At 38.2% G+C, this 24,911-nt stretch overlaps 1 protein-coding gene across 3 annotated transcripts in view; it reads right to left on the bottom strand.

Annotated features, from left to right (window-relative positions):
• The window catches only part of LOC150085169 (tectonic-like complex member MKS1), a 502,024-nt gene that overhangs the window by 61,820 nt on the left and 415,293 nt on the right, over positions 1-24,911 (bottom strand). For all 3 annotated transcript variants that reach the window (XR_016546919.1, XM_090373059.1, XM_090373060.1), the window contains 2 exons: positions 9,062-9,140; positions 6,567-6,671 (listed from right to left, as the gene is read on the bottom strand). Coding sequence is in view for 2 of the 3 variants with exons in the window: in XM_090373059.1 (XP_090229185.1) it covers positions 6,567-6,671; positions 9,062-9,140 (184 nt within the window). In the remaining variant the exon portion in view is untranslated. The remainder of the gene's footprint in view (positions 1-6,566; positions 6,672-9,061; positions 9,141-24,911) is intronic.

Raw genomic sequence — 24,911 nt, 5'->3', positions numbered from 1 at the left:
GCCTTTTTTATGTTTATCCTCAACAATCTCTCCTCCACTTTCCTCTCAGTTATTACAAAATCATCCAGCTCACTGCCAATGTTTACTTTACCTACATCATTCTCCTTCCTGAATAACTCCTCATGCGTGAATGTAGATGCAAAATACTCGTTTAGATTGTTAGCCACCTGAGCAGGATCCTCAACTGTTGAACCATCAATATCCAGTGGACCAATCTGATTCATCCCTTTCCTTCTCGAGTTTAAATATGTAAAGAACTCTTTTCTGTTTTTCTTTGCATCCTTTGCCAAAGATTTCTCATAATCTGCCTTTGCCTGCCTAATCTCCTTTGTGACTTGGTTACAGACCAACTTATATCTATCATAGGCTTCCATGTCACCCATTAATTTGTATGTATCCCATGCATTTTTCTTCTCTGCCACATGTCTCATTAGTTCATCTGACAACCATTTAGGCCTAAACCTTGAACAATATTTCTTAGTTGGTATGTAAAGCCTGGTAGCCTCCAAGATTAGTTCCTTGAATGCTTCCCATTTTGAGTTTGCTGTTGGTAACATCATCAGTTGGTCCCACTGTATAGAATTTAAATTCTGTCTCAGACCATCATAGTCGCCTTTACGAAAACAAAAACCCTTCCCTTTACCACTGATGGTAGTTACCTCCTTGAGTAAATCCCACTTCAACACACTGTGATCACTGCCACCTAGTGGTTCATTTATCTGCAGATTCTTAATGCATGAAGAATCACTACTGATAATCAGATCAAGAGTATTGCTCCCTCTTGTTGCCTCACGAACATGCTGATGTAGAAAACAATCATCCAATAAATCCACAAAAGCCTTGCTAGTGTGCGAGTGACCAACCCATAAATTCCAGTCAATATCTGGGAAATTAAAATCCCCCATTATAAGACTCTCTGATTTACTGGCCCACTCTATTTCCCTGTACAATATCGTATTATACTCATCAGAGTCATTAGGCCTATAGCACACTCCTACTCTCAATTTTGATTTCCCTACGCTTATGTCACACCAAACTGACTCGACACTGCCCTGTCCATCGATGTCGACTGGCTTCACTTCCTTGGACTTTATGTGTTTCTTAATTAATAGCATAACCCCTCCTCCCCTCCTGTCCTGTCTATCCTTTCTATACACATTGTATTCCCCAAATTCCAGTTCCGCATTACTTATATCTGTGTGACACCACGTCTCTGATATCCCAACAATATCTGCCTTTGATGTTTTGAGCAATACCTCAAATTCATCAAATTTATTTACCAAACTCCTAGCATTGGTGTACACGCAGGTATACATGCACCTGTTTCTATTCTTAGCTACCCTAACACAACCCATGTGTTTACTTGTACCGCAATGACTTCCAGCAGTCTCTGAAATATCCTGCATCTTGTTTTTCAGGCTTCTGCTCATTTCAATAGAAGCAGTGCAAGAATCACTTCCACCTCTGCCAGTGGCTACTGTTAATCTATTAGTCCTTGTATTCCCCACAACTAGCAGTTTTCCGACCCACCTAACACTGCCTCGACAGCATCAGCAAATATTCTTGCACCCTTTCTACTTAAGTGTATCCCATCCCTGTAGAAGCAATCTCTCCTGTTAACAAGTACAGTCCAGGCTGAAAACAATTCTACCCCTTGAGCCTTGCACAATCCCTCCAGGGCCGAATTGATCGACAAGGCTCTCATCATATAAATGTGGAAGGAGGAGTCACATAAAGGTTGTCTGATTATCCATGGTGGAGTAGACTGCTTCATCAGTGAATTTATGTTATCTAGGTTAAGCTCTCTACTGAGAAGAAGGTTTTTTAATCTCACATTCGCAGGTTTATTGATTCTTTGTTGTTGCTGATAATGTTGTTCCCATTCAGAAGCAAAAAGAGTTTTCTGTAGAGGGTGGTCTGGTAAGGATTTTATTTTAGCTGCATAAGAGAGTAATTGATTTTGTCTTCTGATTTGCAGAGGAGGTTCTTGAGCTTCGGCGTACAGGCTCTGCACAGGTGAGGTGCGGAAAGCTCCAAGGGCTAAATGTAGTGCGCAGTGATGTACCGGGTCGAGCCATCTCAGGGCACTACGTCTTGCCGAGTCATAGACTGGGGCACCATAGTCTAGCTTGGACCGAATGAGAAGGCGATATAAACGTAGTAGGATTGTCCTGTCTGCTCCCCAGGATATAGCGGATAGGACCTTCAAGATGTTCATTTTCTTCAAACAGTGGACTCTTATGTGACTGATATGCTCTAGGAAAGTCAGTTTTCTGTCAAAAACTAATCTTAAGAAACGGACACTATTTTTAACTGGGATGATCTGTTCTTTCAGCCTGAGTTCTGGGTCAGGATGGAGATTCCTTTTTCTGCAGAAATGTATACATGCAGTCTTTTGTACCGATATTCTATATCCATTTCTTTCTGTCCATTTTATGACTCTGTTAATGGCTACTTGCAATTGCCGTTCTATTGTCCTCATATGCTGCGCTTGATAAGAAATGCTGAAATCATCAGCATAAACTGTTGTAAAGATATTGTTTGGGATTTGTTCTATTATTGTGCTGAAGTGGACTGCAAAAAGTGTGGCACTAAGTACAGATCCTTGAGGGATCCCTTCTTCTTGATAAAATATATTGGAAAGTGTATTGTTCATTCGAACTTGGAAGGTCCGATTCTTAAGGAAATTGTATATGTAGAGGGGTAGATGTCCTCTAAGGCCAAGTTGATGTAACCTTTTAAGTATACCATATCGCCACGTGGTATCATATGCCTTTTGGATATCAAAATTAACCATGACTTGGTGTTGTTTCCTGAGAAAAGCATTTCTTACTTGATTTTCCAGTTGTATAAGTACATCCAAGGTACAGCGATTTTTTCTAAAGCCAAATTGTTCTGGGTTGAGAAGATCATTATTTTCTAGATACCATGTTAGTCTATTGTTGACCATTTTCTCTAAGATCTTGCCTAAGCAGCTAGTCAAAGTTATAGGACGGTAGTTCTGTGGGTCTGAGAGATCTTTTCCCTGTTTTGGGAAAGCTAGTATTATTGAGTGGTGCCATTTGTTTGGGAAAGAATTTTCAAGGTATATTTTGTTGTATAGATCTAACAGGGCTAATTGGGACTGTTCATCTAATTGTTGTATCATTGCATAATGGATTTCATCTGGACCGACTGCGATGTGTTTTCACCTGTAGCAGAGTTTGTTTTAGTTCTGCTGCCGTGAATGGCAAGTTGTATTGTTCACACTGATTGGTAGAAAAGTTTAATTTTATTTTTTCGGCCTCTTTCTTGTACGTTTTGAAAGCTGTGGGGTATGCACAATTAGCAGATGTATTCGAAAAATTTTCAGCAAGCACGTTGACTATATCTAAGGTGTTTGTAATCAACTGTCCCTTCCAATTTAGCAATGGAGAGTGGTTTAATTGAGAATTGTTGGTCATCCTTCTAATCTTTTTCCAGATAAGTGTAGCTGGTGTTGAAATAGTTATAGTGGATGAAAATTTCATCCAAGCAGCTTTTTTGCACTTTCCTGACCTTGGCTCTGGCTCTCTTGAATTGTATCAGATTTTCTGTTGTTGGATTTTTGCGAAAAAGGTTCCAGGCTCTATTTCTCTCTTTTTTAGTTTCCCGGCACTCTTTGTTCCACCATGGTTTTGGATATATTCTGATGTTAGAAGATGTTTTAGGTATTGTCTTTTCTGCAGCTTGAAGCATACTATCAGTAACATAGGCTACTGATGTTTGTACTGATTCTCTTTTAATAATGTTGCGGTCTAGCTTGGCTAGTATCTTGAATGTTTCCCAATCTGCATCATATATTTTCCATCTGGGGTGCCTATTGGCTTGGAATGGCATTTTTTCCATGATTTTCAAAATAATGGGGTAGTGGTCACTGCTCAATGGAGTCTCGTGCACGCTCCATTTAGTCATCGGGAACAGTGTTGGGGAACAGATTGATAAGTCTATTGCAGAACTGCTTTTTGATGGAAGGTGGAAATATGTGTGTGTGCCGTCATTTAAAATCATTAGGTTGTTCTCGACAATTAATTTTTCTATTTGCTTACCCTTCTGGTCTATTTTGTGATCGCCCCATAGTGGGTGATGTCCATTTAGGTCACCTAAGATGCAGAATGGAGGTGGTAGTTGAGTGATCAGCTCTTCGAAATCCTTAAATCGGAATTCTTGATTAGGGGGTAGATATACTGAGGCTATGGTAATATTGAAGCCTATTGCTAGACGGGCTGCAACTGCTTCTAATAGTGTGTTCAATGGTATTGTTTGGGAAGGGACATGTCTGTTAACTAGTATTGCAACTCCTCCTCTCGCTGTTCCATTCGTTATGCGATCCTATCTATATGTGATATAATTTTTGATTATACTATTGTCCTGTGGTTTTAAATAGGTTTCTTGTAGGCAGATACTTAGTGGGTGGTACTGGGTGATGAGATCTATAACATCATTAGTGTTTGAGCGAAAACCTCGACAGTTCTATTGGATAATCGTATCTGTCATTTGGGGTTAGATGTTCCCTCGGATTGCTTCCTTGGGGCTGATTTATTTTTGTCTACCTTGGTTTTGTCTTTTTTTGAAAAATAGGATCTACCCGTATCCATTTCTTCTTCAGTAAAGATTTCGAGAACTGGTTCCTCTCCTTGGTTTCTTGCATCCGTGTCCATTTGTTCTGCAATCTTTTTTTCCTGTACTACCTATCTTTTCTTTGTTTGCTTTTCTTCTTACATTTTCTGAATTATCTGGTGGGAAAGATAAAGAAGTATTGATAATCTTTTCTTGTTTTTGTGATGGAGATGGTTTGTAAAACTCACGAACCCATTCTGAGATGGATTCTCCTGGGGGGATTGTAACATCCGTTTGTGTGCCACAACATTTTGAATTGGGTAGTTTAATTTCCGGAGCCTTTTTGATTGTGGTAATCTGTGCATAAGAAGGTTTGTTTGCTATATTTATTGCAATTACCTTTTTAGCTTCCTGATATGAAACTCCATTTTCTACTTTGTATTTTTGTATCATTTTTTCCTTTTTCCAAATTTCACACTCCCTTGAATATGCAGTATGATCTCCTTTACAATTTACACATTTATGATTTCCAGCTGTGCAAGTAGAAGTGGCATGTTCTTGCGAACCAGTTTCCACATGTTAATTTTCCTCTACATACTGTCTGTGAGTGACCAAACTTCTGACAGTTGAAACAACGGAGAGGATTCGGGATGTACGGTCTTATATTGCAGTGTAGATATCCAGCTTTTACTGATCTGGGTGATTTAGGCGTGTTGAAAGTGAGTAACAGATTCCTGGTGGGGGTGATTATCCCTTCTTTTTTAATTGTAATTCTTTTAACACTGATGACTCCTTGTTCCTGAAGTTCCATTTGAATTTCCTCTTCGGATACATTTAGAAGGTCCCATTCCGTAATGACACCTTTTGAAGTATTTAATGTATTGTGCGGGGATACTATTACTGGTATTCCTGCAAAGGTTGTTATTTGTAATAATTTTTCTGAGTGTTTAGCATTGGCCGTTTCTACCAAAATGTCGCCTGATTTTAGTCTTTTAACTTGTTTTGGTGGGCCGACATAACTCTCAAGAGTCTTTTGTATGAGAAAGGGTGACAATTGTCCTACCGCTCTCTCAGTATTTGCAGTATTTGAGTGTACAGTAATATATGTTGGAGAAATTAAAACTTGAGAGTCAGTTTTTAATCTCTTTGTGGAGAAAGAGTCATTTCTATCGCCTTTTCTGATTGCCTTAGAGGTGTCTCCGAAAGAACTAGATTTCTCATATCTTGGATCAGTTCTATGCGGGTCCGTTGACCCAGTGGATTCTTGGGTATTGGAGTTAGTTCACTCCATTTCGCCCTGAAAGGGAGAGCTTTTCCCTTCCAGGTTACCGGCCCCGCCACGTGGAGGCAGGAGCAGTGCCACCCTGTGACCAAGCACTAGGTTAGTAATTAAGAGATATATATATATATATATATATACAGAAAATAAAAGGGAAAGAGAAGGTTGCTTTCCTTCTTAATCTAGTAAAGTTGCTTTCTTTACTATGGATTATTTAATTGTGTGTTAATAAATGCTTTAAATAAGGAAACGATTTCTACTTCAAGAAAGAGCGCTAATTCAGAGCAAAAAGTCACTTGATCACAGAATCGCTTGGCACTTGGGGCCATTCATAGCAGTAACTTGCCCGTAATGCCATATTGCTTCTATTGTGGAGCAGTCTCTTATATGGAATATTAAAGCTTTCCTGAAACCCAACAATATGATGTCAAAATTATTTTCTGATCTAGTTCGTTTGTTACTGTGTCATAATATCCAATCAGATTGTTCAGCTAAGACTACGCTTTAACAAATCCATTCTGTGACTGCCATATAACTACATTCCCCTAAATCCAAAGATGCTCTCATAATTACGGCTAAAGGTCGGCTGCCTCTCTCAAGCTAAGTGGATAGATCCATCCACCCCAGGTAGGGCAGATGGGATTTAGTAGAAATTTTCTTTCAATTAAAAATCTGTTTAATTTTATAATGATTTTACAGATAAATTTACCTGGTGATATTGGGATAGTACAATATCCATACCCTTCTACTCGACAGTGGCCCCACCAGTCACAAGATACTGCTTCCACAAAGAGATGGGGTGGCTTTGGTAAATCTAAAAATAAAGGGATAGGCTGAATGTTATAGGAAAACTGATGATGCACTTAAGGCACAGAAAAATGACATATACAATGGAAAAAGGTGATCGTAAAGTATTAGTGATTAACGAAGGTTTAGAACTAGGCTCATTTCAGACTAAAATTTCAGTGGCAAAACTTAATAAGTAAGCCAATATGAGTAGCTATTATGTAATACATAAATGATGACAATGTGCTGTGTTATATAATGAAATAAACATATATATATATACAGGGTGATTCACTACCAGTGCGACAAACTTGCAGGAGGTGTAGGGGGCACAAAGACGAATCAGAATCACATAGCATTGCAGGGTCCGAAATGCCTTCGTCATGCGGTAGAGGACGTTGAATGGGAGGTCGCGTGAACAGCGATCCCGCTGGAAGTCAGCATATGCGAACCGGTTCCCGAGGCAGTAGGATAGGATGGACAAGTATTCAAATGTTGAACTGGCCGACATGCACCTCGCGTATGGAGCTGCGGACTGTAACGGGTGCGCCGCTCTGCGCTTGTACCAGGAACGTTTCCTGCACAGGCATGCTCCTCATCATACGATTTTTGCACGTGTGCACAGAAGGTTACGTGAGACTAGTTGTTTTATGAGAAGTACCATGAATCGAGACAGAACGATGAGGACGCCAGACAATGAGGAGAATGTCCTACGTCTTGCAGAAGGCAATCCGAGTATGAGTACTCGAGCGATAGGTCAACGATTGGGTATTTCCCAATCCACTGTATGGAGGATACTGTCAACAAACCAAATGAGTTAATACCATCTGCAACGCGTCCAATCATTGGAGCCTGCAGATTATCCACTCCGGAGGACTTTTGCTACTTGGTTTCTTCAACAGAAACGGTTCGCAAATGCTGACTTCCAGCGGGATCACTGTTCACGCGACCTCCCGTTCAACGTCCTCTACCGCATGACGAAGGCATTTAGGACCCTGCAATGCTATGTGATTCCGATTCGTCTTTGTGCCCCCTACACCTCCTGCAAGTTTGTCGCACTGGTAGTGAATCACCCTGTATATACATATCTGTTTGCACACACCTTAAAGAAATGGTCCTCACTTCATCTGTGATTACTTGAAGAAACATTAAATTTAACTACTATCAAACATTGCAAATAAAGTTTGTCATGTTTGGTTAAAATATAAATATAAAGGGACAGATTGGGTAATAGAGGTAAACTGATAATACCTCAGAGCAAAATGATAAAATCATCTTTTATTGTTATATGTGTAATAAAAAGAACAGTATTACACATATAACAATAAAAGATGATTGTAAAGATTGCAGCTTTTCTTCAAAGATTGTAGCTTTTTTTTTAGAGCTTTTATCTTTTAAAAGCTCTAAAAAAGCTTTTAAAAGATAAAAGTTAGAGCTTTTATCTTTTAAAAGCCTTCATCAATGGCTAAATAATATTATTTTTCTAGTTTTTCTATAATGATAACTGTTATATCATGTGAATATCATGAGAGTTTATTTAGCTGCTAACTAAATTCCCATACATTAAGGTTCCAAAATGCACAGTCGGAAATGAGACATTTGGCAAGCAGAAGGCTGGCAACAGCTTATGTATGGTCTGAGGAAGGGTTCCGGCAAGGTTCCAAAAAAAAAATAAAATAAAATAAATTGCAGCCATTATCAACCTACTGCAGGATGGAAGGCGTGTGCTTCCATCCTGCGGTGCTTCCTTCCAAGAAAGAGCGTGTGCCACTGCACTCCCACTCCTGACCACTCGGCTACCAAAAAACATTGCCTTAATGTATAGGAATTTAGTTAGTAGTAAACTATTTTAATATTCACATGATATAAGAGTGGCCATTACAGAAAAACTATAATTTTTTCCCCCATTCTGTAAATTAGTAACATAATATCACCTTAACTGTTGAGAATAATACAGGACTTACATGCAGCAAGACTCTGCAATAACTCTTTTTAGAGCATTTTATCACTATTGTGAGATCATCTATAACTTTATATTTTTGCACATAATTAAAAAATTATATTTAACTAGGGTATAATTTTTAATTTTTTGAACAAATACTTTTAGTTTTAATGAATATTGATTCCACAGCAGTCATATAAGGGTGACAGAACAAACAAAAACTCCAAGTGGATGCTGTCCTATTAGTCATAAGCTGTACACATACCCAGTCTATAGATTAAAATAACAAGAGGGACCCATTTGGAATTTGAAGTTAATGAGAAAAAATAAAGAAAATTTTTAATAAAACTAAAATAAAATTAATAATTTATCTTGTTTTTTTTTAAACAAAACATTGCAATACACTATTAATATAAATTGTCTGTTTATATAAATTTAAAACACAAATGAATTAAAAAATTAAACTACATTCTTACTTTGGCCGGAAGTAGAAGATTGTTCCATTTTATAAGATAAATGAATATCGAAGGGAAAAGAGAAATATGCCACTTCATCCTAAAAAAAAAAAAACATGCGCACACACAAATTTTAATATAAATCAGAAACAACCTAAAATGAGTAATGAAAATGAAATGAAAACTATTAAAATGTGTGCGTACACACACACACACACACACACGCATGCATACAATTAGTACTGGCAAAATGATACAGCTTATAACCATTTAAGAACATGTATTTCTTTTTGGCTTATACAGCATAAATTATATCTCCTTTATTTGCCCATCATCATCATCATCATCAGCCATTTTCAATCCACTGCAGGATGAAGGCCTCTCCAGCAACTTTCCAGTTCCTTCTGTTTGTGTGCAATGGCTATCCATTTATTACCCACAAACTCATGAATTTCATCTATCCATCTCCGTCATTGTCTTCCAGGTTTTCTTCTAGCTCCTCTTGGGTACCATTCTGTTATTTTCTTAGTCCATCTGTCATCATTTGCCCATATCATCTAATAATTTCACCAATTCTCCTTTAACACTAGGTTGAAGTTTATTCTAACAATCAATTACTCTATAACTGGATGCAAATTTCCACATATCTATTCTGCAACCATCCTTTTTTAATTTAAATTTATATTCCCTTATGAACATTACCTGAGAAAGAGTAACAATGTTATATTAAGTTTACTCAGCCATTTTAAAGACTTAAAGACTTCATCCCATACCTTTCATTTCTCTAGGTCTTCATGCAGATGCCTAGTGTCCAGACACTGAAGTTACAGAATGCCTTTCTTCATAAGAAAATCCCCTTAAACCAACAACTAAATCTTGTTGTTCTCTGCACTCCTTCCAACAGGATGTATGGCCTTCCTAAAAAAAAGGTTTTCCAAATCAATATGCAGTAATCATTGTATAAAAGGACAAAGCGTTGTTCCTGCTGGAAAAGTTCCTGTTTATCATTGACAGAAACCACAAGCTGTTGTGGCAGTCTGCAAAGCTCAGAGAACTTTGTCAGTCTATACAGATCCCCCCCCCACCACCATCACAGGTCTTTTTCATTCTTGATTATCTTGAGTTTTGAGCTATCCAAATGGAATATTTTCCTGGAATTATTATTACTCTAATGCAGTATACAGCATTTATAAATGTAATATCCAATATACATTTTTTCAGCCTATTCCAATACAAGAGGTGTTTGAATAATATATATATATATATTAGTTTACATATAAAAAGTATGGCATATAAAAAGGGGGAGAAAGTGACAATGATAAAAGAGTTTCATAGACTAGGGCCACTATATAGTCACAAAGAATTCAACAACCATAATGAATATAAGTTAAGAGATATAAGTAAAAGTGTAAAGAGATATAGTAGTAGTAGTGGCATGTGATGCAAGAAAGCAAGTGTATGAGCTTATGCAGCATCAGCCAAAAAAAAAAAAAAAAAAAAAAAACACACCATTCCCTCCAAATGTCTGTCCAGTTCCTCCTTAAATTTATTCAACCTATCAACTTCCACAATGACAGATGGAAGTTTGTTCCAGAAATTAACCACCCGCTGGCTAAAGGAAAATTTCTGCACATCTATTCTACATCTGTCCTTTCTTAATTTGAATTTATGCCCCCTTAGGTTCGTAATCTGAACAAGTGGAAGGATCCCATCAGAATTCAGCGTGCTCAACCCATTCAAGGCCTTATACACCTCAATCAGATCACAGCGCAAGTGCCTAGTCTCCAGCCACTGCAATTTGCAGAACTTAAGCCTCTCTTGATAAGAGGATCTCTTCATTCCCCTCAACAATCTGGTTGCCCTTCTCTGTACACGCTCAAGTAAATCTACATCCTTCCTAAAATGAGGCTTCCAGACCTGTACACATTACTCAAGGCATGGCCTGACCATTGCCTTATACAGAGGGATAATCACCTCCTTTTCCCTGCTAGCAAAATTCCTATATATCGTTGACAAAACCCCATGACCTGCCCTGGCAGCCTGTCTGCATTGCTCAGAAAACTTCATATCTGCCTGCACAATTACTCCCAGGTCTTTTTCATTTTCTACCACCTTAAGTGTAGTACCACACAGTTGGTACGTTTCTCTGGGGTTACTTCTACCCATATGCAGTACTTTGCATTTACCAAGGTTAAACTTCAGTTGCCACTTCTTAGCCCATGTGCCCAAATTATCTAGATCCTGTTGCAGTAGCACACTGCCATTACTGTCATTAACAACCCTGCCAACCTTTGTATCATCTGCAAACTTCGACATTAAGCCTGATATACTTTCATCAATATCATTGATAAATATACAAAACAACAGTGGACCCAACACCGAACCGTGTGGGACTCCACTAATAACATTAGTCCACGAAGAGCAGCACCCATTGATTACCACCCTCTGTCTTCTCCCACTTAACCATCCTTTTATCCATTGTAGCAACTTACCCTTAATACCATTCTGCTCCAATTTATACATTATTGCGCAACAGTGTCAAAAGCTTTCCTGAAATCCAAATATATGATATCAAAATTATTTTTTGCATCCACTTCCTTTGTAACCACATCATAATATCCTATCAAATTTGTCAGACAAGACTTTCCCTTAACAAACCCATGCTGTGTCTGAATTATTGCTGCAGTCTTGTCTAGATGATCCTGCAATGCATCTTTAACCAGTGACTATTATTTTACACAGAACAGAAGTTAAACTAACTGGTCTGTAGTTACTCGTGTCACCCTTCGATCCCCCTTTGTAGAAAAAGAGTAAAGGAACAAAAGAAATTACAGTATATAATATACATATAAAAATATACAAATAAAAAAAGACAAGGATATTGTTGCATAATGCACAACCCTGGTGTAATTATCAAGAGTTGACCACCAAAAGTGCATGAAAAGACAAAAATATAAAGTCTCTGTTTTCGATGCAAAATGCATGCTAGGTAATAATGATAAAACAAAGGATTAAGAAATTAGTGAATTTAGAATGAATTTAATAAAATTAATGAATTTAGAATTTAGGAGGTCAAGCCAGAGAGGTCTTTTTATAAGGAACATATATGGGATGAATACAATCAGTAAGCATGTGGTTTACAAATAACTCAGCATACCAAGCATAGTTTTTGTTGGTTGGTTCTGTTTTTATTGGCGCATTAGCTACTAAGGCTATAATGCGCCAAGACCAGGTCATATATAAAAAAAATTTTAAACTTTCAGTGACCTAATTAGTTAGGTCACTATGTCAAAATGTATAATATATGTATAAAAGAAAAATGTAAATTTTATATAAGAGCAAAAATGTTTATTGATTTTAAAAAGCTAAAAACAGCAGACACATGGTCATTGTCAGATAAAATCTGACTGAGTGTATACGGCTCAGTCAGATGATTAAAAGCGGTAAAACGGATACTGCTAAAATCTGGACAATCAATTAAAATGTGTCTAAAAGTTAAAATTGTGCCACAGAGCATACCAAGCATAAGCATATGAAGCTGATGGTGTTATAAGGATAGTATTAAAAGAATTCAATGAGTAAGTGGTACATGAAGTGCCATGAAATGTGTGAGAATAATCTGTAATTTTTTAAGAAATTAAATGCAGATTATACACAGATTGAAGTGCTAATTATTTCATCAATGATCAGTTTGAAGCTGACTGTGAGAAATCTCTCGTTGGTGATTTCCCATGCTCATTAACAACTTCTTACACCATTTGCATAATGAAATTAACTTTAACTAGAAGCTCATTTCATTATATAGTATGTAGGCCAAATTTTATTGATAGCTTTGCCAACCGCAGACAAAATTAAGATTTTTATGAACTGTTGACAAAGACATAATGCACATACTTTCTAAGACTAATATTGCTAAAAGGTGTGTCATTCCTAAAAGTACACTGTTTGCTATTCTGAAAGACTAAAAAAGATTAAAAGCTAACAGAAAGAAACTACACTGGGAGGATCAGAACATGAAAGGGAAGTATAGTAGACTGTCAAAATAACGGCACCTCAATGGAACATTCAAGCTAACGGCACATTGAGATCAGATGTTTACAAACAGCACATATGTCTTGCAGTGCCAAAAAAAGAAAATGACAAGTCACATGATTACTGTATTGTTTGTTTGCCATTTTGAAGTGAATTCTGTACTGATATCATGGATTATACCACTTTTATTTTAAATTAAAAACTATAATGCGCTATGTAACTATAATTTCACTATGGCTCCTAAAGTTAATACACCTCATACAGAGAAGAAAAGAAGAACATTAAAGCTTAGTGACATGATATAATTCAAACTATTACATTAGGGCCACCCAGAAAGTTAATTCATGTACCCATGTGTATTGTGTCTGTAAATTGTGTGTGTGTGTGTTCTCTGGTCGATTTGCTGTTTTGCTGGATGAAAAACCCGTTTCTGGGGGGAACCTTGCTGTCTTTCCCCCCAGAAAATTTCAAAATAATGGCACCTTGAATACCCAAAGGTGCCATTATTTTGAAAGTCTACAGTATTTAGATTTTGAAAAGGTACTCTCAGGGTAGCTAATCACAATGGTGCAAAAAAAAAAAAAAAGTTCCCATAGAGAGCAATCTTTTAAAAACTAAGGCTGAACCATTTGCACATTGTATGAACAATGAAGATTCCAAGTCTTCCAATAGATGGTTTCAGAAATTTAAGACTCATCATAAGCGTCTTTTAAAAAAAAATTTTTGTGGTGAAAGTTCAACCATCAACATTGAAGCTATGAAGGAATGGAAGGAGAATCACTTGCAAAAATGTTGATATATGATCAGAATGACATCTTTAATGTGCTGATAAAAGCCTGGACATTATTATTAGAGAAGAGAAAGCCCACAAGCATCAATATTTTAGAGATTAGAAGACATTCCTGACTATAAAGCAAACAAAAAGGTTTGGATGTCATCAAAAATCTACAAAGCCATTTAGATCACAAGATGAGCAGAGAGAACAGAAAAATTTTGCTGTTTGTGGATAACTGCACACATCATTTCCAAGTGAATGGACTAGTGCAATCATTGTTGAATACCTGTCATATGATATAACATCAGTTCTTCAGCCAATTAATCAATGTATAATCCAGTGTCATAAAAAACACTATCAAAGAATGCTATTGAACAAAATTGTGCTGTCTTGAAAACAAAACACAATGCAAAATCAACATGGTGCAGGCAACATATTATATTTATGTGTTTCAGCATGGGATGACATTGATGAAAAAGCAATGGCCAACTGCTTCAGACTTGCTGAATTTTTTTGTCTTGAATGATGAAACAAATGAAGTTTTGCATGCTTCTACCTCTACAAGTAAATAGTCCAATAAGACAATAACTTTTTGAGGATATGTATCAATGCCAAAAATTAGAAGTAAACATGTTTTAAGAATGAAGAGGAACTCATTGCAGACATAACAAAACCTGAAATTTGTAGCAGTGAAGAGCCTACTGTTAAAAATGCATTTATTTTTAACCGTATTGGTACATTCTTAGAGAGCACAAGGGCCTCATACTTTTTTGCTGCACTGTATCTGTCATACGATATTTACCTCGCCGGAGAAGGCAGAATTACTTTCGCTTTCGCATGGGAGCAGAGCCGCACCCACGAAATTCCAAAACCACCGTCCGACGCCTGCCGTACGTTATTTACTCGTTCGGAGCGGGCAAGCGTATTGTTGACGAAAAACAGGGGAGTTAGATTTTCGGAGAACACTACTAGTATTGTGTTTGATTCAGGCATCAGCAGAGTGTTTATTATTTCATAGTTTCTTGTGTCGGAGTAGACGATTTTATGTCCGTTTTGGCTTTTGGGCGAGCCTCATACAAACATGTAATTCTTTCAACGACTTTCATAAATCGGATTTTCGGTTGAGTCTGAACGCTGTAAAAATACAGTTCCCCAGATGTTTTCCGTTTGACGAAACTAACTAGAAGGGAAATAGGGGGGAAGGCAGTTCGGTTAACAGTTAGGGTGTGGGAATAGTTGAAGTCGGTGTTCTAAGTAGTTGGAGCCGAGCCTTGGACAGTGAGAGTTGGTCGGCGAAAGAGCTGTGACTTGTAAGGGCAGTTAGCGGAGTTTGAGTTAGGATTTTGTTAAGATAGAGAGCCGTCGCAATGATAATCTTTTTTAGAATGTGAAGAAAATATTCTTAAGAAGGGGAAACGAAAAGTCGGAAGAAGAAGAAGGCAAAAAACTCGTTAATGAGATATAGGAAGGAATCGAGATGAACTACTGTCCGGTAACTACAGTTCCTGAGGCGATGCTGAATTATTCGGGTAAGTTAACCCTCGTTATTTAATTATAAACGGAACTTAATTGCGCTAAGTCGAACATACTTCCATCCCCCCCTTTTTATATTTTTTTGTGCTTAAAGACATCGATCCTCACGCACACTCATACTTTGATGAGAGTTTTGTTATTTTACTTAGCATTTCATATTTAATAGATACTATAACTTGTACATGAATACCGGACGTTATTTAATTAGAATTAATTATAATTAAATATTAAAACTGAATAATCCTAATTAACATTAAAACTGAATATTATAATTAAATAGTAAGACTGAATATTAATCATGGCCTACAATCTTACATGTTCCACCAATGTGGTGCAATATTCGTCAGCTACGCGATGTATGAACGCACTTTGGCTGTCGATTGTTCATGAAGAACATAACAATTTGCAAACCCATACCATTATTAATTAATCCGTTGGTTACCTAAATATGTAAAGGTATAAAAGCTCAAGGCTATTTTACTAAAGCCTTATACACTGTTTTGTCTAACTGTATTTGGTAACAATTTAGTATGTTTAATAAACCATGTTTTGTTTGCTAATTTTTGCCTATTGATTACTCTCTGATGACACATGATTTCTTTGAATGGATTACTGATAAAGAACTGTTAAGGCGGCGCTTTTGATTCTAATCAAATAGAAAGGAGTCAAAGGTGAAAATCACACAACGCAATCTTTGATGTTGCAGACTAGCTCAACGTCCATCTGGGTTAGTTTTCAGAACACGGGATTTGTCCTAACTGCTAGACGATTACATGAAAGCCAGGTTTCTCCGGATGCAAATATTAGTGTAACTCTTGCAAAGAACATTTATTCCTAACTGACACATCACACCATAACTGAGAATTGTTGGAACCCTAGCAAGTTTATACTACAACGGAGAAAAGACCTGCGCAACACTGGTGCCAATTGTGTCCAGGATTCAAGTGTGTTATTGCGGGATGAAAAACCCGATTTATATGAATGCCCGTAAATGATTCTGATGGTTGTAGACTGAGGAACGTACTTCTAATAGAAAGGATTGGGACAGCACTGATTTTTGTGTGTACAGAGACTAGTCATAGGCATTTTTTTTTTACAGCAGTACAAATAATACAGACGTCTCCAGGAACACTCATATTGAACAACAGGCAGCAACTTGTAATGTTTTAAACTCGAAAATTTATCAAAAATTAATAAAACGAGTTGCTACATGTTTTAATACCTTTTGCTTTAGAATTGCTGATTATTAATGATATATTTCTGTTTCAGCTCAACGGAAAGGTAGGTTTTACACCATTTTGGGGGACATTAATTTTACACAGACACTAATTAAGTCAAAATGGAGGGACAGAGCCCACAAACCTCAGGTATAGAAAATTCTGTTCCACCTTTTGGAACCCAGGAGACACAACCCCCTCCCGAAATGGGCAGACCTTATTTGGCAAATATTGCTGGTTATTTGGGTTTAGTGCCAGTTTTCTCTGGCAAAGTAGATGAAGGTCCGTCTGTTCAATATTTTTTTGAAATGCTAGAAAGTGTAGGACAATTAGCACTTTGGGGAAATCGCGAATTAATAGCTGTCTGTAAGTCCAAAGTTCGCTCTCTTGCTGCGGAATTCCTCGCAAATTCTGTAGACTTACGTAAAGAAAAAGATTATAGCGTGTTTAAAAATGCATTTTTGGCTCAGTTCGAAAAAACGGAACCTAGTGTGACATGTCTACATAATTTTTCACATGCTGACAATTGCCTAATGAGACCGTAGCAAATTTTGCTACGAGGGTTAAAAATTTGGCCCGTTTAGCGTTTAACACGAAAAGTGAGTCGCCAGAGGCATTATCAATATTAGATCAGGCAATGCTGGCTCAATTTCTCAGGGGCGTTTCAAATAAGATCAAGAGGCTGGTTCTTTCACAAAATCCTCTCACCTTCACACAAGCAATTACAGTGGCGAAACGAGAGGAAACCAACGAGCTTATTACAGAAACAAAACACAGGTCAATTAATGCCATGTATAGTCAGAATAACAGTGATGGAGAAATATGGGACCAACAAGAAAACTATCTTAATGAAATCATTAAGCCATTACAGGACCAGATAAAAGACCTACAGCAATTGCTACATACACTAGCTGTAAATAATATTACACACAATAATTTAAAAACACAAGGCACAGATAATAACAGGTATCATCCAAGCCAAAGTTTTAATACGGAAACTTATGCATCCCCCCCCTTTCTGCGATCACGTAGCGTTCCCCGTAAGGCACTCACAGTCAGGAAGGGCGTTGCTAGGAGACGCTACGAATGGGGTCAACAATCACGAGTACCGACGCTATGGAGAACCGAATTATGACCGGAAGCATGGGTTACCGAATCACATAGATGCTAGGGAGCAGGGACAGAATCGTTTTGCTGGCTGCGGCCGTTCAAGCAATCGCCGGCCGGTGCCGAATTTTTCTCCTTCTCGGCATGATTGGCGCTCGACGCGCGAATACACTGCAGTGCCAAAAAATGGGACAGCCTATGTTAATGGAAAGAGTAGTAATTTTAATAGAAATAGAGATACATTAACAGATAAAACTTATAATAACAATCGAAATAGGGATAATATGAGCTCATTTACAAGGGAAAGAAGGGGAACACCCAGAGATGAATGTACCTTTGATCAAACTCAGCACAGATCTATTTTGGGAAGATCACCAAATCATGTAGACTATAGGCAAAATGGGGAGAGGTATTTATGACAAAGAAGGAACATGGTGCGAAATGGAAGGAACTTCCAACGCAATAAAACCGCTTCCCCTCGCCAGAATTTCCATAGATTCGATAAATCTTATGCCTATCAGAGAAATATACAACATGGGGTGTATATATTAAATAATGATGCCAAACTGCCGCTAGTTAATGGGTACGTTCAAGGCATCCCAGCCAAGTTTTTGGTGGACACGGGAGCAAGTGTATCGCTTTTATGCACAGATTTATTTAATAAAATTAAGCATGATAGATCATTGAATCCCAGACGTCCAGATTTAACTGTAACTGGAGTCTCAGGTTATGTGGTTCCAATACATACAGAAATTACAGTAAATTTTAAGTTAGATCAGGCGACTTTTCGGGATAAGATTTTGGTAGCTTCAGGAAATTTTAAGGACCAGTACGATGTAATCTTAGGATTAAATATTTTAAGGCGATTTTCGTTTACATTAGACTTGGGTAAGGGAATTATACACTCTGCCCCTTTGAACATTTGCTTAAGGGAAGAGGGTAGCGAGGAGCAAGGCGTAAGAGACCAGTATTTGAATTTAAAACCATCGGTAGCCAAATTAACTTCCAAACATTTGATCCCCGCCTCATCAGAAACAGTAGTAACGGCTGTTTGTAACCATCTTGCTGCTTCTGCCGAACAGTTAGTGTTGACAGAACCTAACTCTAACTTAAGCCGTGATGACCTAGCAGTCAAATGCTCAATAGACAGATTAGGTCCAGATGGCAGAGTGTCCGTTCTTGTTGCCAATCTGACAAATGAAACCCTCCACCTTCCCAAAGGGATGAATATTGCTAGTCTTGAGGGTGTTAGGGATAATACAGTTGTTTTTACAGGTGAGGAAGCTAATGAGAAAACTACAGCTCCTGTGACTTTGCAAGACTTTGACCTCGATCACTTGACAGATGATCAAAGGCATAAACTGTCTGATTTGTTATATGAGTATAGAGATATTTTCGCTAAATCACTAGCTCAGCTAGGAAATTCGAAGGTGCTAAAACATAGGATTAGATTGACTGATAATGTACCGGTGAAGCAGACAGCTTATAGAGTTCCATTTTTGTTAAAAGATGAAGTTCGAAGGCAGGTAAATGAACTATTGGAATCAAACATCATACAACCAAGCCATTCCCCATATGCAGCGCCAATAGTTCTAGTCAAAAAGCCTGATTCGAGTTATAAGATGTGTGTGGACTTTCGAAAATTAAATGCTAAAATTCTTTCGGATAATTATTCTCTCCCTAATGTCAGTGAAGTACTCCATCATCTCGCACAAGCGCGTTATTTTACTTCTCTTGATTTAAGAAGTGGATTCCACCAAATTGAGGTGCACCCAGGTGATCGTCACAAAACCGCCTTCACTACTGGAGAATCCTTATATGAGTTTTCTCGATTACCGCATGGATTAAAGAATGGATTTTCGTCGCTCTTGAAAGCCTTATCATTAGTGCTTCATGGACTCGGAGAAGAATCGATTTTCGCTTACCTTGAACACATAATTATTGCATCGCCCAACCTTAATGAGCATCTCTTGAAGCTGCGAAAGGTTTTCCAGCGTCTGAGAGAATACGACCTTAAGCTAAAACCTAAGAAATGTGAGTTCCTAAAAGAACAATTAAAATACCTTGGGCATTTAATCAATTCTGAAGGTATTCGCCCCGATCCCGACAACGTGGCTGCCGTTCGAGAGTGTCGAGCCCCAAGAACTGCGAAACAAGTGCGATCTTTTCTAGGAATGCCAGGATTTTACAGGAAATTTATTCCAAATTTTTCGGAGATTGCGAGACCTCTAACAAATTTGACAAAGAAAGAAACACCATTTGTCTGGAACAGCTCAACGCAGCAGGCTTTCGACCAGTTAAAGACTGTTCTGACCACCCCGCCTTTGTTGGTCTACCCTGACTTTTCCCGACCTTTCGTGGTATCTGCTGATGCATCTTCATATTGTGTCGCAGCATGCTTAGAAGTACAGATAGATGAGAATTCTAGACAGCCAGTAGCTTATGCGTCTAGACTGTTAAAAAAGTCAGAATTGAACTACAGTACTACTGAGAAAGAAGCCTTGGCTATAATCTTTGCAGTCATGCAATTTAAACCTTTTCTAGTGTCGAATCATTTTACATTAATAACTGATCACCAACCATTGAGCTTTTTGCTTAATTTAAAGAACCCATCGCCTAGATTAGCCCGCTGGAGCATGTTGTTGCAAGAATACGATTTTCAAATTGTCTACCGCCCTGGTCGAGTTCATTCAAATGCAGATTTCCTTTCTAGACCTGTGTTAGAGGAAGATGAGTCACAGAAAAAGCACAGGAAACAAAGAAATATGAAGGTAGTCGCTCCAATATCAACAGAGGCAAATCAGGAACCAGTGATTTTTCCTCAAAATCAAACCAGAACTTTGATCAAAACTCTACAGAGAGAAGATCCGATCTTGCGGAAATTAATCGAAGCGCTAGAAGGAACACTCCAGGCATCAACAAGAGTGCCAGATTCCTTTTATATGAGTAATGATGGATTATTGTACCACTATACTCTGTCTGGCTCTGGAAACACCCGAGAAGACCCAAATGAACAGTTAGTCGTTCCAGAAGGTCTAAAGGGGGAAATTTTAAAATCATGCCATGACGATTTACTTTCTGGAGGCCATTTAGGGTTACAGAAGACACTGGAAAAAGTTAAAAGGGACTTTTTCTGGTCAGGCATGTACGCAGATATCCGGAATTATCTTGAATCTTGCCCATCTTGCATGGAACGAAAAGGTTATAATCCTAAAGCTAAAGCGGCTCTGATGAGAGTCCCAGTCGAAAACGCCCCTTGGGTGAGGGTGTCATTAGACATTTTGGGACCTCTCCCAATGACACTGAAAGGAAACAAGTATTTGCTGTTGGCAGTTGACAACTTTACTCGTTATGCCGAAGTGGTCCCACTGCAGACTCAAAAAGCGGATGAAGTTGCTACAGCTTTTATTAATAATGTGATTGCTAGGCATGGAATTCCTAAGTACATTCTTACAGACCAAGGCACAAATTTCATGTCCTCTTTGGTACGACAAGTGTGTGAGAGGTTGAATATTCATCAAATTCATACGTCTCGATATCATCCGCAAACAAATGCCAAAGTAGAACGTCTGAATCGCACCTTAGCAAATATTTTGTCACATGTCATAAATGAGGCTCAAACAGACTGGGACGAAATGACACCACTGGCGATTGCTGTGTACCATGCAGCAACCCATAGTGCTACTCAGGAATCGCCCAATTTCTTAATCTATGGTAGAGATTTAGTGTTACCATCTGACCTATGGCATGGAAAAACCAGACGGAGCTATGCCTCGTTAGAAAACTACTCAGAACAAATGTGTGCACGTCTCCAAAGGACTTATGAGATTGTGTCTCAACATTTGGAAGAGGCTTTACAGAAACAAGAAGAACACAGAACTGCTGTGGCAGTAGATAAAAATATTCGTGTTGGAAGTTTAGTTTACCTGTTCACACCTAAGATAAAGACAGGTACTACGAAGAAACTGGCCCGATTAAGCTCAGGTCCATACCGGGTAATTAGGCAAACTTCTTTGGTCAATTATGAGATACAAAATCTGTATAACCCAAAGGACAGGCAGATAGTGCATGTGGATCGGTTGACAAAGGTTGTCGATCGGAAAGTTTTTCCCGAACTTAGAATAGGAGAGGAAGAAGAACCCGAAGATAGTGAATCACTGGATCAGACATGTACAGAGACAGTGCCGAAGGAAACTTGGATCTTTGATGAGCCCATATTAGAAGAATGTGCGTTGATTCCACCAATACACCCCAGACCTGTGAGACTACAACCAGATAGAACGGTGAGTTTGCCTGTATCAATCCCATTGTCTTCTCTCCCATCGAGGAATCAGTGGAGGACAGAGCCGTCTGGAAGTTCAGACAGAATTACACAGGTACCCACCCAGTCTCACACATACAACTTACGTAGCCGTGTGACTCACCCCCCTCCTGTGGTGTCTAGTATCTCTCCACCACAAAATGAAGTAGTGCCCGAGTCAGTTCCAGTTAGAAGAGATGAGGCAGAACAAAATTATCCTACCATAGGAACAGAGAATCAGAGGAGTGAACCTCCAGATCAAAATAGTGAAGAACAGAGAACTGCAGACCCAGATGAACAGCCAAGTATGGTGGATAGGACCTTTCAGTGGATGCTAGGAGCGCCACTGGCAGCGAGGTTAAACCGACGAATTGAAGGCGAAGGATTTGATTGGGCAGGTGCACTTAGAGATGCTTGGAGAGATTAAAAAAAAAAAAAAAAAGAGAGAGAAACTGTAAGATAGAAACCCTGAAGAATGAAAGAGCAGTGTGGGAGGAGGCTCACTATATTGTTTCCTCTGTCTTGAAGGAACAGGACAATTTTTCTTTGTTGGAACAGGAGAGGCACATGAGAGTGACATTTCTTTTCTGTATTTATATGTAGTGTAATTGGCAGGCCTTATGTATATGTCAGAGGCTAGCAGCCGAATCGTATTGGCTAGCAGAGTTGGATTGTAGATTGTTAGGAACCCACCAGTTATTTTCTACAGAATGTGTTTGATGCCACCAATGTAAACGTGGATCAGGTTAGACACAGTGGGACATGTGTTGACTGGTGAGCAGGCCCAGTTTTCACCATATGGAAAAGGTTACCTTAATGAGAAAAAAAAAGGGGATAAGCGAGGTTATGGCAAACAAAGGATCAAAGAACGTGACCATAGAGGTGAAGATATTGATCATTTTTGTTGGATTCTGTCAGTATGTTTTTATCAGCAGTTGTGTAAATGGATGGAGCAACAAGCACAGAGTATGGAATAATGATGGTGGAAACACAGGAAAGAAAAAAAAAAAAAAACCTAAATTCCATGTAAAGTAAGAATCATTATCCGAAAAAAAAAAGAAAAGGGGAGTAAAAGGAGATTAGCACTACAGCTTCTGATCAAATATGACCAGTGATGGAATATTTCTATTGAACAGACATTATTATTTTTTTTGCACAAACATATCAAGTTTATAAAATTATACAGGATTAAATGCAGAGAGGAAGGGTGCATTTTGTCTAGGGCATGGCCAGTAAGCCCCTGGTTACTTTTGTTTTCTCTCTCTCTCATTGCATAGCTAAAATTTAAGTTCAGGTGATTGGATCCAGAGAAAAAAAAAAAAAATCATATTTGGTTCTTTCATTTTGGGGACGAGGTGAAGCAATTGTCCTGGGAACGGCTGGTTCCACCCAGGTACTACTCGTTTTGTCTTTTTCCTGAAGAAAAGACTAAAGGAAAAGAAGGTAACATCTGAATTTCAAGATCTACACTTGGGATCCATCTCCCTGTGCTATTTTGGAAAAAAAAAAAAACAAAACACCTCTCAGTTTTACTCTCAGATAAGGATGTGAAACAACACGAATCAGATTTCTAGTTCCATAATTAAATTTTTTTTTCAAATAAAGTTTACCTACTATTGAGGACTCCATCATGGATGAAATGAAGGGAGTGATTGATATCATATGAATGTAGATAAGTCAATATAGAACAAACACATAGTTAATATCAACTATAATGGAAAAGGAAACGGAAACAAGACTGCTGAGTATTGTACTCATGCTCATGCCTTCAAGGTTCCAGACTGCTGATGAATAAAACACTGTGTTAATTAGGAAAACTGGGGACGATTTTCAAAATAAGAGAATGGTTACTAAATATTTATTTTGGATGGGAATCTTGCTATTTTTCCATGCATGGCATGTTTTGTTTTCCAAATAAATTGAGTGATTCATTTCTGAAATGGAATGTAAGGAAATCGAGAAAGTGACATTTGAGGTTGTGAGTGAGGAGAGAAAGAGTGAATAAGTGGAATTATTCTCCTTGCTTGTGTTTTTTTTTCTCTCTTCCCACTTGCAGTTACATCAACATTATTAGTCAGGAATGTGTTAAATTTTGTGACCAAACTGAGAGCCTTCCTCCTCACACGAATGCTGTGGCTGTGGAGAGCTATGGCATACAAAGATGTGGGCCAAGATGGTGTCCATGCAAAACCATTGAAGACCTTGGTGCTCAGTCGGCCCAAGAAAACCCTGGCAGATTGTTAATCATCCCCTTCAACAACAGGTTGTTTGTTGATATCCTGTGGTTTAGAGGTGAAGAAGATGCACCCTCAGCAAAGGAGATTCTCATAATTGGATGTGACAATCAGTACATGGTTTCAGTTCAAGAGCAAGGAGCTCTCAACTTCTGGACCCTCTGGGTCATGGATCGACCTGATTGCTATGCCGTGCTAGTCAATTCTCACCAAAGGGGTTGAAAAGCACAATTCCTACAGGAGACCCTTCCCTTTAGAACAGTAGTAGACATAAGGGACTTCTCCTTGCCCAGATAAGGAACTATTACCATTACCAAGAGACAACCCTTTCTTGTGTCCTTGGAAACGCTTGGTGGAGCACTGTGCAGTGCACTCAACCAATACCTCCATTCAGTAGCTTGAGTTTAAAGGACTAGTGAAGTTGGAGAAGGCTACTGACCAGATTGAATGTTGAGATAAATAAGGACTGATATATTACTGTCAGATGTTCATGTTGAACAATTACATAATATGTTTTCATAATAATCACAGTTTGTAACCAGTTTATGTTACTGCAGTATTGAATTATCATGTATGTAATCTTAGCTCTATATATATATATATTAGACATATATAACCATTGAATGTCAGACATTAGTATTGTACAATTTCTGAACAGGTGTAGAAGTGACTG

The sequence above is a fragment of the Mastigoproctus giganteus genome, chromosome 5 (genome assembly GCF_048544385.1).
Source record: "Mastigoproctus giganteus isolate SK-2022 chromosome 5, ASM4854438v1, whole genome shotgun sequence".
NCBI lineage: Eukaryota > Metazoa > Arthropoda > Arachnida > Uropygi > Thelyphonidae > Mastigoproctus > Mastigoproctus giganteus.
The sequence above is the reverse complement of the archived record's forward strand: the minus strand, read 5'-3'. Positions and strand labels throughout refer to the sequence as shown.